This window comes from Dipteris shenzhenensis, chromosome 30 (genome assembly GCF_047967505.1).
Source record: "Dipteris shenzhenensis isolate YYH24624 ecotype China chromosome 30, Dip_SZ_1.0, whole genome shotgun sequence".
NCBI classification, from domain to species: Eukaryota; Viridiplantae; Streptophyta; class Polypodiopsida; order Gleicheniales; family Dipteridaceae; genus Dipteris; species Dipteris shenzhenensis.
In genome coordinates, this window is record NC_141625.1 from 5899681 (window position 1) to 5915668 (window position 15988).

General features: G+C 45.0%; 1 protein-coding gene across 1 annotated transcript in view; it reads right to left on the minus strand.

Moving 5' to 3' along the window:
* The window catches only part of LOC147881646 (ubiquitin carboxyl-terminal hydrolase 7-like), a 134663-nt gene that overhangs the window by 63726 nt on the left and 54949 nt on the right, over positions 1-15988 (minus strand). Inside the window, exons 6-9 of the mRNA XM_087401690.1 lie at positions 11992-12115; positions 11797-11859; positions 11584-11654; positions 3554-3604 (exon numbers count right to left, since the gene is read on the minus strand). Coding sequence (XP_087257816.1) covers positions 3554-3604; positions 11584-11654; positions 11797-11859; positions 11992-12115 — 309 coding nt within the window. The remainder of the gene's footprint in view (positions 1-3553; positions 3605-11583; positions 11655-11796; positions 11860-11991; positions 12116-15988) is intronic.

Genomic DNA, 15988 nt, shown 5'->3' on the forward strand with positions numbered 1-15988 from the left:
GCCCCAAACACCGTAGTGCCCCTTTCGGTATTTCTTTATATTTCACAGTGAAATGATTACAAGTTGCATCTGGGAGACCTTCCTTGCAACTGAGCACGCAGCCCCAATTCACTGAGCCTCCGCAAGGCTTTCAAGCATAGAGCACCATCACATAAGTGCACTTAACCCATAGGCTCAATCCAAAGGCATTCTCTTTTCTGAGTGCAATTCCATTGGCTGTCCAGATGCAATCACACTACACCCCAGCTGCACTCTCTTTGAGTGGTTTCCAAATGGCATTCACAAAGCTTTTCAAAGCTCCAAAATAAAATCAGCAAAGTACCCAACCAAAGAATGACTCATGTAGCACTGCCTGGGCACCTGTGAACCAAGAAAGAGGCGGCACACGAGGCCAACCAATAGCTTATGGCAAAAAGAAATTGCAGCAACAAAATCACAACTCACCAAGCCCTGAAAACTCGAACCAAGTCCTCAATTGTCAAGAGGACATAGTAGCCAATGCCCAATTGCATTCTCAGCCAAAGAGGAGTGCGAAGGCATGAAGAAAGAGCATTTACAAGAGCTAACCAGCAAGAATTCCACTGAAAAATGCGAAAAGAAGCACTTATGTCGCGAAGAAGTGGGAGTTCTTGGGCTCAAAAGAAGCGTGCTTCAGAGGGATGCATTGAGAAGGTTTTGGAGAAGTTTCATCGCCGGAAGTCCTCCAAAACTGAGAAAAACCAATCAACCAGCGCGTGGGGCCACTCGAAATTCAACAGAAAGCTGTAGCTTTGCAAGAGGAGAGGCCCAGGAGGATGTAGAAGCAAAAAGGTCCAGAAAAAGCCACTTTTGCAAATTCGACCAACAAAAGAAGTGCTCAACTCTGCCCGTTCTACCAAACGCACGGAGGGAAAAGCATGTCACTGCGAAGGGGAGGCAGAGGGGAAGCCATCGGGCCAAACGTAAGTCGAGGAATCCAAACGAGTAAGGAGTTATGAAGAAAAACGGAATTCAGCTAAAGGAGGCTGAAAAACCAGTCCAAAATCTCAACAAAGGGAGAAAATGAGACAGAAAACTACAGAGGTGAAGTTTAGAAGGCCCAGGAGGGTCCAGGAATGGCAAAGAAGCATGTAGAAGGCACTAGAGTCACCCGGAACTTTAGGGGGGCCACTAAGGTACATGGCCCTCTAGGGGGCCCATTAAAAATGCCACGTTATCATTTCCTAACCACCACTTTTTTAATTCCTTGGAATGCCTTTGGGCCTAGGGATTAAATACGCTTACGTGCTAGGCACCATGCCGCGTTTAATTACACATTATTAAGCCCACGCTTGGACTTTTAAAACCAAAGTTGTCATGGTCTTGTAGTACATTAGTGTACTTAGAATTCCACGCCCTCATGACAAGAGCATTTCGTTTTCAGGTGCCCAGTATACTATGAGATCCAAGGACGCTTCTACTTCCTCTTCAAAGACAGTTTTGGGGTGTTGTCTCGATTTCCCTCCTATCCAGACCAGAGATGCTTGGCGGCTTTCATCCATGATGCAGTCAAGCATCGCGAGTGTCTACTTCGATCACGGAGACAAGAGAAGACCTCCTCCTTGGTAGACTTTTCTCAGATCTCGATCACCGAGTTCTTCTAGCTAGAGCATGTGGACCCCCATACTACAAGGCCCTGATATGATCGGGACCCAGAGCTGGCGACACGACAACTCAAACAATGGGTTAATGCACATATTACACTTGGGGATATCCCCTCTCTGTTCAGAGTTGCAGCTCGACTGACAGGGGTGACTATAGTCCTTGTTAGGCGCAGAACTATGACCAAGAGACCACGCCTGCGAGCAGCCAACAACACTCTATCGCCAACTTCATCCTTCCATTGTCTCATCCACTTCGATGACCTAATGATGATGATGATGAGGATGATAACGATGATTATATTGATGTGTAGTCGATCACTCTGACATGACTATGCAATACTTAGCACTAGCTTTTTGCATTATGCATTGGTATGGATGCTCGTTTAGTAGCTCTACCCTCACAGTGGCCCTGGTTAGACGCAGTGCTACGACCAGGAGACGTACCAGGACTGCACCCTTGAGGGGCCGACAGCGCTCTATTACTGACCTCATACCTTCGAGACCCCTCCAAACAGAATAAGTGAGGGCTGCATTTTGGGTAAAATGCATCATTTTCCCTTTCCCAAGGATTGTGCAGTCTGGGCTACACGTAAATTACAGCTCATCCATACTGATGATTGTGGACCCATGAACATTCCATATCTTGGAGGTCATCTTTATTATGTTACATTCATAGACGAATTCACATGTTTAACCTAGGTCTCTTAAGTACAAGTCCGAAGTTTGCAATGTTGTCAAACAATTTGTGGCCATGGTTGAAAATCAATCTGAATGTAGGCTGCAGACCATCCATTCAGATAGAGAGGGGGAATATCATTCCAAGGAATTGCTACATTTTTTTGCTGCACTGTACATCAGTTTACCAGTGAGGTATACTCCTCAACAGAATGGGACACCTGAAAGGAAAAATCGGTCACTTTCGGAGATGGGGAGATGCATGCTAAAAGCAATACATTGTTTCTACATAGCTTTTGAAGTTGCATCAGTGAGCTAGAAGTAATCACTTATGCTGAATCCGAGTCTCTTACTCAAAGCATTGGCTAAATGTTATCGATGCATCAAAGCAGTGGTAAATGTGCAGGCAGGCATCTTCCCTTAGGATTGGAGAGCCCTTAGGGTCTTGCGCACCCTAGCTAGGCTATCTTTTGAGACACTGTCTAGTATACATACTTACTGGTCAGCCTTGAGCTTTGTTTTCATGTCTTGTAAATAGCTCATGCTATAGTTAGAGTCCTTTCAGTTTGTTCTCAAGTTGATGTTGAACATTTACTTCAACACCTTGGTCTTGTATCTTATTGTAATAAAGAGCCTAGATAAGGTGGGGGCGCCGTCTTGGCCCTTAATCATGTATTCATCTTTTCTCAAGCAATACTGTACATTTCAGTTTCTGTATTTCAAATCTATGAAGTAAAGCAATATTCTGCAATGTTACACAAAGCACTCATTCCCCTTTTCCTTTAAGAGACCACTGTGAGGTTTCAGAAAGCCTTGCAATCTAAAGAGAATGAAGCCATTGGAGATGTAAATAAGTCAACTAAATCTATGTTTGATGTAGCATAGCCAATAATTTATCTTAATTGAACTATAGGATGGAATGTTTCCAGTTCATGACAGTCTATTTTGAAACTGCAAGATAAACATTCTTACACAACTGAAACCCCCAATCATGAATTGCCACTAAACTGCAACATAGTAAATAATGGGCAACTTCTGGAATGCCTCCTGGATTGCTGTGAAGATTCCTCTGTCACTAACCCAAAATATTTGAGTGTTTTAAGCACAGAAAATGGACCACCGCCTAAACTGAACAGAGGAAATAGCAACCTCGAACAGACAATATATCTTGATACCATGCAACATGGAGTGTTTTATAATCAAAACTAAAAGCCAAAAGGAGGGGCAGGGAGGGGGAGGGGGAGGTGGATACTTACTTGCTTATGAGCTCAGTGCTAAATAACTCTTTCACAATTTGTGAAGATAATCTGCATGCCATGACACCCCAGAAATTAGCAGCTATAGTATTTACACATGAAAAACACAGTTGGAGTCCTTGTCTATGATCCCTTAATATCCCTCAGCTTTTATTTTCTGCAAACATCTCCAAATTTAACAACCCAAAACTTTTTTTTTTTAACAGTCACCAAAATATCCATTAGCGGCATGAATCAGCAAAACAGTCCAAAGAAAGTATAATCTTTCATAGGCAATGACTTTCATGCTCATGAAATGATCAATTCCATAGAAAAACATGTTTGCTCCCTCTTGCTCAAACCAACCCTTCAGTATAGGCCCTTTCACATGTGTGTTGATTACCGTGCCTTATCCATAGACATCACCTCTAGCTGGGCGTCACGAGCCAATACAAATAATACAGACCGCCAATTCAAACGTGGGCATCAGTCATCCAAAGCTCAGGCTCCTAACTTGAGTCCACTTGAGTCCATGGATTGTCACACCACCTCACACTTGGGTTAATGCCAGAGCATTTCATGAAGATACCTCCAAATTCTCTAGAGCCACCAGCACGAAGCTTATATTGCTATTGCCACTAATGCCTACATTTAATTGGACAGTTGATAGAGTTTATAGGAAAAAGATTTCAATTCTCCCTACTTTTATAGGAGAATTCTCCCTACTTCCTAACTTATCTTTATTTTGCCTCACAGTTCAAGTGTACTATACCTCCAATCTCATAGTCCACCCTTATGCCCAAAGTCAACCATTCACATACACCGCCACAACCCTTCCACAGTCACCTCATGCAACTATTACCACTACAATTTTGAACACTCACTACTTATGTAAGAGTCTACAGCCATCAGCCATAGCAAGATGAGCAGCAAAACCCCGCCTCTGCCGTTGTGGTTCTGCAAGCTCTTCTTCATCTTCTTTATCTTGAATCCTCCCAAGCACCGTTGGGGGAGTTTGGTCGTTGCTCTAGCTTCGTTTTACCAATTGAGGCCTCATGGCGACTCACATCTGTCTTTTAACTACAGTTGTGCATATTGTGATGCTCAGGATTTCCCTTCTGTTTGGATTATCTGCAAGGCCCAAAACAAATTGAGTACTTCAACTCAATTATTGATTTCATAGTCAAGACTTTTGGCACACCTAGGTGATCGAATATTTTAAGGATGACCTTTGAATTCAGAGAGCAATTGGCTCTCATAACTCCATCCTTATAGAAATCCTTGAGAGAAATTTGTTATGGGACTATTGAAGGTGATGCATCATCATCAAAATCCAACCCTTCTCGGCTAGACTAAGCTGGAGGATGGGACATAGAAGTAGGATACGCCTCTTAATAAGATTGATATAAATCCAAAAATGCCCTTGGTAGATGGTTTCTCCAAGCCGGAACAATGGAAGAAACAATTGATGGAGGAGCTTCCAAGGTAAATAAAAAAAGGAGCTTCCAAGGTAAATAGAAAGACAAACAATTGATGGAGGAGCTTACAAGGTAAATAGAAAGAGTACAGGGAAAAGTCTTGCCGTAGTCTCCACATAAGGATCAACCTAAATGAAGTCATATGATGGTCAAGTTGCCAAAGTTCAATTTTACAGAGTTCAGTTTTACACAACCAAACTCTAGGAAGCACCTTGTCCTGGTCCTCCATATGACTTCAAGAAATCTTGTAACCACTAAAAACATGACTGCAACACTGAGGAGGCTAATTTTGAGATAATCTTTCCAGCATGAGGATTAAAATCATTCATGCTATTGGAACATGTGCCCCACACATGTTCGATCATCATCAACTCACCAACCAAAGGAGCACTATTTCCTCGATGTCAGCCCCTTGTTCATTTCCGCCTCTGGCTATTCATGCAGCCACTCCACCTCCGTTTTCTGTCCTTGCAGCCAGCCGCCTTCATTCAAGTCCTCTTGGAGCTGTAGTTAGGCCCTTGGCTTCCTCTTTGCTTGCTGGTCGGTACTTCTTGCAAGAGGTGTCTGCACGTGTGGCTCCCCAAGGACGTTTTGAAACTTTCCATTGCCGAAATCAGGGTTTCTGAGTTGCTGCTGCATACCAGACAATCTCCGAGCAGCTGCAGCGCCATAGCTGCCACCCTTGAGCAATTTCCACGCCCCCAAGTGCTGCATACTGCTTTGTGTAGGCCATCTTCTCCCCGTCGTATTTATGCCCACTGGGCCCTGGTATCTCCCTGTCCCTGTCCCCCTCTCTCTCTGTCTCTCTCTCTCTCTCTATCGCGTGCTGCCGCAACAGTGCACCTCTCTACAAATTGGGACTTTTGGGTCTATTGCACGCAGATTGCACGATACTTTCATATTTGCAGTGAATTTGGCAAGAAATTGCAGGCCATTTGATCACATTTGCAAATTACAGCTTTTTTTGGGGCTTTTCCAGATTTACACAGCAAGTCCTATTTTTTGCAGTTGCAAGCCTTGAGGCTATCTTTTGGGTCACTTTGTCAATGTTTTTTGACTGCTCCCATTTGCAATGGCTGGCAACAATCATGATTTACTTGGCATTCTTCGTGAAGACGATAAGTTGGATGGCACCAACTATCCGATGTGGTCTTATCTCATGAAACATATTCTTGTTGCAAGGCATTTTTGAAACATTGTTTCTAGGGTTGATATGAGGCGAGCCAATACTACAGAGGCTGCCCTTACTACTGGTCCCTTTACAGAGGGCACTCCTCTAGATGCTTTATCCTCTGCTCCTCCAACTTTGCCCCATTTTTGGCTCAGTTTTGCTCTACCAATTGGGGCTTTTGGATCTATTGCAGGCAGATTGCACAATACTTTCATATTTGTAGTGAATTTGGCAAGAAATTGCAGGCCATTTGATCACATTTGCAAATTACAGCTTATTTTGCAGACTTGGGCCTTGAGGCTATCTTTTGGGTCACTTTGTCAGTGCTTTTTGACTTGTCCCATTTGCAATGGCTGGCAACAATCATGATTTATTTGGCATTCTTCGTGAAGATGATAAGTTGGATGGCACCAACTATCCGATGAGGTCTTATCTCATGAAACATATTCTTGTTGCAAGGCATTTTTGGAACATTGTTTCTGGGGTTGATCTGAGTCCAGCCAATGCTACAGTGGCTGCCCCTACTGCTGGTCCCTCTGCAAAGGATACTCCTCCTGATGCTTTATCCTCTAGCACCCCTGTTGCCGCTCCTCCAACTCAGGAACAAACAAGATGGGATGCAAGAGATGCAAATGCACATTCCTGTATTGCTTTATCATGCAAGAGAATCATTATTCCACACATCCGGTCATGCACGGCAGCAAAGGATGCTTGGGACAAATTGGCTTCTCTTTATCAAATTCACAATGAGGCACGTGTTGCATATTTAAGAAGGCAATTGACAAAGGTCAAGGACCTCATGGAACAATGTGCCAATATTCATGAGGTGGTGCCAAATTCTCAACTTGTCAGTACCACATTGAATGGGCTGCTTGATACATATCAAGGGTTTTCTACAACCCTTCAACTAGTGGCCATGGGTAATACAGACAACTACTCCTTTAATCAGTTAGTCACTTTGCTTTTGCAAGAAGAGCAAAGTCATGCTAATAGGCTAGCTACTATTCCTAATCATGCATTTCCTTCACGACAGACAAGAAAAGGCAAGCCTTCCAAGCCTATGGGCAAGCCTAAATATGCACCTAACAGTGGAAATTCCTCCAATTAATCTCAAAATACAGCAGATAAGTCAAAGAAGAAACGATGCAACTTTTGCCGCGAGCCAAGGCATGAAATTTCCGAATGCAACAAGCGCATTGCTTCAGAGAAAAAAAAAGCAGGATTCACAGTCAATGCCTCACATGCAATTGAATCCCATGAGCCAGCAGATGCCTCACACGCACATGCTCTCCAGGATGATTGGGCATGGGCTGTACATTGCTCTTTTGATCCCTCCAAAGTTCTTTGCTCCCACTTCCAGGATCACTACTATTACGTGTGTCATTGCCATTGCAGCCCATCACCATTGGCAAGTGCACCAGCTTGACATCAAGACTGCCTTTCTTCATGGGGATCTGCAGGAAGAAGTTTATGTGACACAACCTCCTGGCTTTGAGGTTGTTGGCTCTGAAAACAAGGTATGCTGGCTGAGAAAAGCCCTTTATGGTTTGAAGCAGGCACCCAGGGCATGGTATGCGAAAATTCATGCACACTTACTGTCCCTTGTTTTTCAAAATAGCCCCACGGAACCCACTTTTTATGTCCATGGGAGTGGATCTGATTTTTTAGTGCTGAATTTATATGTGGATGACATGCTAATCACGGCCCCTAATACTCAGCATATTGCAGCTTTCAAGGCTGATTTGCAGCAAGCTTTTGAAATGTCATACATGGGACAGATGCACTATTATTTGGGCATTCAGCTTGCTCATGTTGAGGGGGGTATCCTGATGTCACAGTCCAAGTATATTGGACAGCTCCTTGATTGTTTTCAGCTTAAAAATTGCAAGCCAATCTCTACTCCAGTGGACCCTGGCTTCAAACTTTTAGCTATCTCAGAGGCACTCAGGATTTAGCCCTCTTCTATGGTGATCAGGGTTCACTTACCATGCATGCTTACATGGATAGTGACTGGGCAAGTTGTTCCGACACCAGAGTGTCACATACCGGCAACTGTTTTTTGCTTGGTAGTTCATGTATCTCTTGGCTCAGCAAGAAGCAACCAAAAGTTGCCACATCCAGCTGTGAGACTGAGTACAGGGCAGCCTTCACCGCTCCAGTAGAATGTGTCTGGCTTCGACAGTTACTTACAGAACTTGGTATTCGCCAAACATCCTCCACTATGGTCTACACTGACAGCCAGAGTGCTTTGGTGATTGCGCGTAATCCAATGTTTCATGCACGTACCAAGCACATTGAAGTTCACTATCATTATGTTTGAGAGCAGTTGTCAGCAGGAGACATAGAGTTGTCCTACCTTCGCACAGAGGACAACATAGCAGATATGTTTACAAAGGCACTTCCTTGTTCCAAGTTCGAAGTCTTTCGACAAGCTTTACACTTGAATCCCTTTGTTCCATGATCTCGCATACCTTGTACATTCATAGGTGGCTATATTCTTTTGGATGAACGTGTGCCACCATGACCATAAAATACCAGGTATTCTGAGACGTTTCCAGGATACTTCAGCCCATACCATGAACGGGGGGTTGTAGGCCATCTTCTCCCGGTCGTATTGATGCCCTCTGGGCCCTGGTATGTGCCATGTAGCTTTAGTTATTGGCACTTAGGTCACCTAGTACTTTTAGTGTCGTATGACACCTAGTACTAGTGATACCACTAGGACACTAGGTCCTAGGATTCTCTTTTATAGTACTATTAATTTTCATTCTTCTAGTTGATGTGACGGCTTCCTCTTCTTGCTCCACTCTTGTGCATCCTTTTGCTTCCGTGAAGGCCATCTTTTCCCGGTCGTATTAATGTCCTCTGGGCCCTAGTATGTGCCATGTAGCTTTAGTTATTGGTGTCTTATGACACCTAGTACTAGTGGTACCACTAGGACACTAGGTCCTAGGGTTATCTTTTATAGTACTTTGTACTTTCATTTTCATTCTTCTAGTTGATGTGAGGGCTTCCACTTCTTGCTCCACTCTTGTGCATCCTTTTGCTTCCGTGAGCCTACAGTCTAGCTCTGCATTTCAGAGCACACCACGGCTCTGAATATCTGCTACATACGTCTACAGCACATCTATTACAGAAGTTCGAGGTCATACGTCCCTGAGCTGTTCTGAGACTGCTGCATCATAACCACCTACAATAGAGGCAATTTTGAACTGTTTGGACATCTATATCAGCCGACTTTCATTTCAGAGACCTATTGTTTTAGTACAATCACACATCTACTGAAACACTTCGGTGTATTTCGGAGCTATTCTGCTGAGTTGCTTTACAAATTTCAAGGCATGTCTTTGCTGCTCTCAGATTCGGGTTCATATTTGGAGCATCTCCAGGCATTTATATCTGTTCTTTTGCACACAAGGAGATTGCTGGTCCTTCATCTTAGCTTGCTGCCCGCCTTCACGAAGTCCTCTTCAAACATGACTTCCTTGTCTTCAAGTTCTATCCTCGTGGAGAAGTTTAAGGGGGAAGGTTTTCCCACATGGCAAACCAAGATGCAATTGTTGCTTATGCGTGAAGGAGTTTGGGATGTTGTTAAGGATGACCACGTTGAGTTACTTGATCAACAACACCAAAAGATTTGGAAGCAGCAGAATGCTAAGGCTATTGCCCTCATTGGTCTTTGCTTAACTGACTCTCTCATCCATCATGTGGATTTCAAGTCAACAGCTAAGCAAATTTGGAGTCGCCTCGAGACCTTCGGTAATTATATCACCAACTCTAAAGTCTTTTTGAAGCTCAAATTTTGTGATCTGAAAATGGAAGAGAGTGATGAGTTGAGTGTTCATCTAGCCCTTACACTAAAGTCAAAAGATATGCGGATCAAGCTTCTTCGATAATCTTACAAGCTAAAGGGCACCAAAGTATGGATAGCACAGGAGCTTACACAAACTCAACACAAGATTAAGGCAACTGAATTAGCTAAAGTCAGGGCTGCCAGAAAGGATGGAAAATGGGCAGTTTACCGTGAAGGCATAGCACTAATCAGAGAGTTTGAATCAAAACCAAAAGACTCTCAGTCTTAAACTGATGTATGGGTGTTTACTCTTCCAGAATATCATGTAGGTACTCTAAATTATTGGGGTTGCTTTTTGCACTCCTTGGGAGCTGCCATGTGCCCTCCCTAAAGCAGATGTACTAGAGGGTTTCTTACTATCCCATAGACCTTTTGGTCTCCAGTGGACGTTAATATACTTTCTTTCTTTCTTTCTTTCTCAAGTTTGAAAAGTGTCCCTGATGATGAAGATAAGATGGCCGTCCTTATGAAGAGTATGCATGGCATTTCTCGCTTTGAGCATTCTCTTGAGATCCTTCATCTAACCAACAAGAAAATTATTTGCAGGTTTTGCAAGAGGAAAGGACACATTGAAGCCCATTGCTTCAAAAAGAAAGCACAGGCATAGAGAAGCATCATGCCAATCTTCTGGCTGAAGACGAAGCTGAACCTGAAGAGGCCCCGGAGGAGATACACGCAGCTACAGCAGAGGTTCATCGCCTCTCTCTTGACGACAAGATCCATTTGACCAAGGGTAGGCTTTCTAGGCCCCTATGCTATGTGTGTTTGTGTTGAGTCAAATAAAGGTTCTCAGCCTTGAGCTGTCCCTCTAAATTGAATGTATTTGGAGTCAATAAGAGGTACTCTGCCCTGGGTTGTCCCCCAAAAATGAATGTATTGTCTTTTACTTTGGTTGATGATATTGACCACCCAGTTCAGAGTAAGGTCGCAAACTGACTGAGAAGTCACTATCACAGGGGAGGTGTTGGATAGTTGGACTTGGGTTTGGTCTACTCTTTGCATGTTGGGTCTCACACTCTTAGCTCTGAAGGGGGATGTTGGAGATATCATAGCCAAAGAGTGTGTTGGTGTGATGTGTTGGTGTGTAGTACTAGGTAATCTAGTACTAGTCTATGTGTGTGAGTCTTGTGTGAGTGCCACATGTCATCATGGGACTTATCCCATATGCACTAGGTGCTAGTGTGTGTGTAGCCTATATAAAGGCTTGTACTTCACTCGCCCTGATACACTTGATGAATGAATGAAAGCCTTCTTCATGTCTTCATTTGAGCATCATTTCCTCACACCCTAACCTTCTCTCTCTCTCTCTCTCTTCACCATGTTTCTAACACACAGAGTTGAACCCTACTAATCACACAAGTTCCTAGACCGCTCTCCATTCATATTGTAAATATCAGAGGCATCTTTGCAATTTACCGATGTATTTCGATCTCCTTTTTTCCATTAAATAAATCTACCATTTACCTTTTCGAATAAGAACATCTAAAATATAGCACTAAAGAGGAAATGTTGTCTGTTCTTCTTCCAATACAGAACAGTGCTACCCTACCTGCCATCTTCTCTTGGCTGTAAACGTTGGGATAGAGTGTAGAGTAACTGTGTCCAACACTCTTCGGCATCCTGTAAAAATTGGCCACGATTAACATATTTAAAAAGATGCACAAACCTAGAGAGATTGTCCATCTGCTGAATCCCTCCCATTCTTATATAGGATAAGTATCTATTCTAAGAATTTGAAGGTATCAAAAGTACACAAACTAACCTGTTGCATATACATGCCGTTGTTTGTCTGTTGTGCAAACTGTGGATACTTGCCTCTCAAAATCTGCCTAAAACAAAAGCATACACATCTTTATCAATACAGATTCTTAGTCAGGGAAAATGACAAACCTTGTCCTCACATGTGCTTCCATAGAATTGAAACAGTAGTGGAGTAGAAAAAGGATAGAGCGAAGACCGTCCAAAATCGAATGGGGGCAACGGCTCGATGGCTCTTATCAAGTTCATTAAACAATTCACGAGTTGCCATAGTCAAAAGATGAGATGACGGGTCCACTTCATCAGCTCCTCCACCAGAATAACTGTCGTTTTCCAACATATGAATGAATATAGGGCATGAATCTGAATTCACAACTCTTGTGTTGCTTTATAAACCTACAGCTATACCCTCCTTAAAATAGTGGCAACCTTCAGAAAACTAAAATCAAACCACCCAAAAAAAACCTCTCTGTAAAAGTCTTTGCAAAGAAATATGTCTTTAAAAAATGAATATCCAATGCGCAAATAAAACTAGCTTAAATTAAGGCATTCATATTGCTGATGGCATAAGAAAATCATTTCAGAAATCCTATGAGCACCACAATTTCTGATCTTGAAAATGTAAGATATCTGTAAGACACAGTCAAAAAAAATCTTCGCAAAAAGGCAATGAAACAGCCTCTCTAGATCATATTGCACAAGGTATCTACTCTATATGCTGCAAGTGATCAGGCCTACACAATACTCAGAACTGCTGCAGAACAGAGGCTAAAGCTATATGATAACAGAAACTTTCTTGACAACTTCTCACCAGCCTGTATGTTGCAGATAAAGATTCTCAGTTTAGACTCTTCACCACCTGGGTTACTGCTACGGTCTAATGCCGCTGCTCCAAACCTCTTGTGTGCTGCAAAGATGTAAGTTTAAGACTATCTAGCAGTGAATTTGCACCTACTCTGAGGTAAAAGGCTCAGGATGAATTTCAAGGGACCCCAACCCCACGAGCAAAAATGAGGGAGGCAGTCAAAGAGAAAATTTGGATTTCACAAGATTCCTTTGCCCAGTGAAGAAACTATAATCACTCATAAATTCTACCACTTACTCCTATCATGGCCTTTAAAAAAGAATGAGACAAAAGACTTTGATGTGATCATCAAGGATATCAAAGCAGAAAGGTAATACGGATATGCAAGCAGAGAGCAGATGTCACTGCACGGATAGGGAGACGATCCCTCATCATTACAGTATGCATAAAACTGCAGGTCATTTTCGGTTTTCTCACAGGATCTGAAGGTCGAAGTGGATGCTGTTAGAGATCAACATCTCCTGATGTCACCTAGAGAGAGAGGGCCTTGCTTGTGGGTGTGCCTGCCCTGTAATTTGACCTTTAATATTGAAAGCACGCCTGCTTATAAGAATCGTATTGACAGCTCGGTGAGTAAGGGTACTGTAGAGAGTGAGGGCCTGTGTTATGGGTGTGCCTGCCCCCGTGAGAGTAGGTTAGTGTGGCTGTCCTTGAGCCCCTTTCTAGGGCTGTGTGTAGGCGGTGCAGTTGGCTATGGAGGTGCCTAGGGAGTCGGCTCCCAGATCTGCAGGAGGGCTGGCTGCCAGCCCTGTTTATAGGGCAGGTGGGGTGGGCCTTAGGCCCCTTGTCAGTCGGCTGGAGGGCAGAAGAGGGAGCCCTCCCTAGAAGGCCTGCTCAGCCCCTCTTATAGGGCTGTAGGGGTCGGCCCCTAGGGCTGTGGGTCGGGCAGGCTGGTCGGCCCTGACCCTTGCTAGCCGACTAGGAGGCTGGGGGGCTATATATAGGCCCCCCCTACTAGTGTTTTGTGCAGTTTAGTGTGGTGCCTGGTGGAGCAGGATATCCAGCCCAGTGTAACACCTCAGGAGCAGTCCTAGGGCAGAGGTGTGGAGCAGTTCTTCCACTCTCTGAGCCTCCCGTTCTCATGGATGTTGAGCTGTCCGTCTGAGCTCTCGAGCAGCCTGTTGGTTCCAAGGTTTTTCCCCTAGTTGTAGCGGGGTTTTCTCCAGAGATCACTTGCAGTTCTCTTGTGCCTTTCTCTCCTTCTCAATTTGGTTTGTGTGTGAGGCGTGCTCTCTCTCTCTCTCTCTCCTCTGCCTCTCAGTCAGCCCACGCTCCCACACCCCACTGGGATCGCCTCCTCCAGGCCACTATCATCTCCATATCGTACCCATCTCACCCAATCATCACCCAGCCTCCAGTCTCATCCTCACACTTTCAAGCCATAGTCCTTTCAGTTTCCGTTAGAGCACGGATGAGCTGACCCATCAGAGACTTGGGAGTACTTGCTGATCGAGGTCCAGAGCATCCGAGAGCGCGAGACGGAGATGCCATGCTTCGCACAGAAGCAGACACGCTTCACCCAGGAGTAGGCACCCCTCATACAGGAGCAGTCTCAGGCCATCCGAGTCCAGGATGATCTTATTCAGGGGCTCAGACAAGAGATCTCACAGCTCCGACAAGAGGTCACTGCCATACGTACAGTCCCAGGGAGCACCCCAGTTGTGGAGGCACAGATTGCAAGCATGCAATATGCCATCAGGGAGACATCCAAGCATGCAATATGCCATCAAGGAGACATCCAGATGGGTTGACGTAGCCAAACGGGAACCTGCAAGGGTAACCGTTTCGGCTACCCTCCTAGAGCAGCAGCAGAGAGCCAGCAAGGTTCTCGACATCAGAGTACATGGGATTTCCCGCACTGAGGCTACACCGATAGCAGATGCGCAGGCCTTTGTGACCACTACCCTAGGGGCGGCTGAGCACAGGATTGAGAGAGCATGGCGGGTTGGGAGGGACCCCAACCGAGAGCAGCCCCTTATCATACGGTTCCATGTCGCCCAGACACGACTTTCGGCTTTACGTCGTAGGTCAGCCTTACGAGACTAGCCAACGATCTCCATGGATGAGGACCTCACTCCACTACAGGTTGAGGAGAGGCGTTTTCTGTTGCTGTAGCGGGATCACGCCCGCGAGGAGGGGAAGTGGGCAATAGTACGAGATGGACGACTCCTTACAGGCCGCCGTCGGGCACCCACTTCTCCTACCGCATACGAAGGCGGGGTCTATGAGACCAAGACATCCGAGACCCTATCCTATACCATCTAGACCTGTAATGGTACCTTATGGTTAGAACCAAGGAACTTCTCGAAATCCTATACAGGTCACGACAGAGTCTTTTACACAGGAACACATCAGAGTCCAAAGCGCTCACTACCAGTAGTCAGCGGGTATACATGGGAGTCTGCCTACAAAGATGAGACGAGGGATACAGGAGGGGTTCGAGGGTCAGGAGGAGTCGCAGTCCTTTACAGATCCACACTTTTGGGGGCCATCTCAGTGGAGCAGAGAGATCCACACTCCAGGTTTCTCTGGATCCGGATTCGACACATGGATAGCCGAGATTTGTTTATTGCAGTTTGCTACTCCCCCCCCCCCCCGAGACCTCCCGCTTTGCCAGAGATACTTGAGGGGAGGATGAGACATCCCCATTCGCTACTCTTTACCAATCCATTGTTGACTTCCCTAGCCGTGGGAAAGTCCTCCTAGTTGGGGACTTCAACATGAGGACAGGGGCTCGTCAAGCACCACTTCTCGACTGCAGGGATGATTCCACTCTATTGCCAGACATTGATCTTGAGAAGGCAGGTATGCTACAAGTTTCAACTGACGACGAAGACCGCTCACATCTAATGGGCAGACACTATTAGACCTCGACAGGATGCATGATCTTATTATCTATAATGGTCTTGACAGATGGCCCGCATCAGGTGGCTTCACTTGCTTTCCGCATGGGGGAGGCTACAGTGTTGTCGACTACATCATGGCATCCCCTGCCTTCACATCTCGCATCACTGACTTTACCGTAGCACCTCTCCCTCTAGGGGCTGTCACACCTATCTTTTCTTTAGCATTTCTACCGCCCCGCCGCACAACACTTTCTACCCCGTTGAGTTCTTACTCCACCTACCATGATATACGCTTGGATCGCGATCACTCACCTACTTACTCTGGCCGTCTGTACATACTTCTCGCATACATTGACTTTATACTCCTATTAGAGGATTGCACTGCCCTAGTCACTCGCTCACTACACGAGGCTGCTCTTTGCGCCTTCCCCCATACCACCCGCCCACCACCACTTGGGACCGTACCCTGTAATAGCTGGTACGAT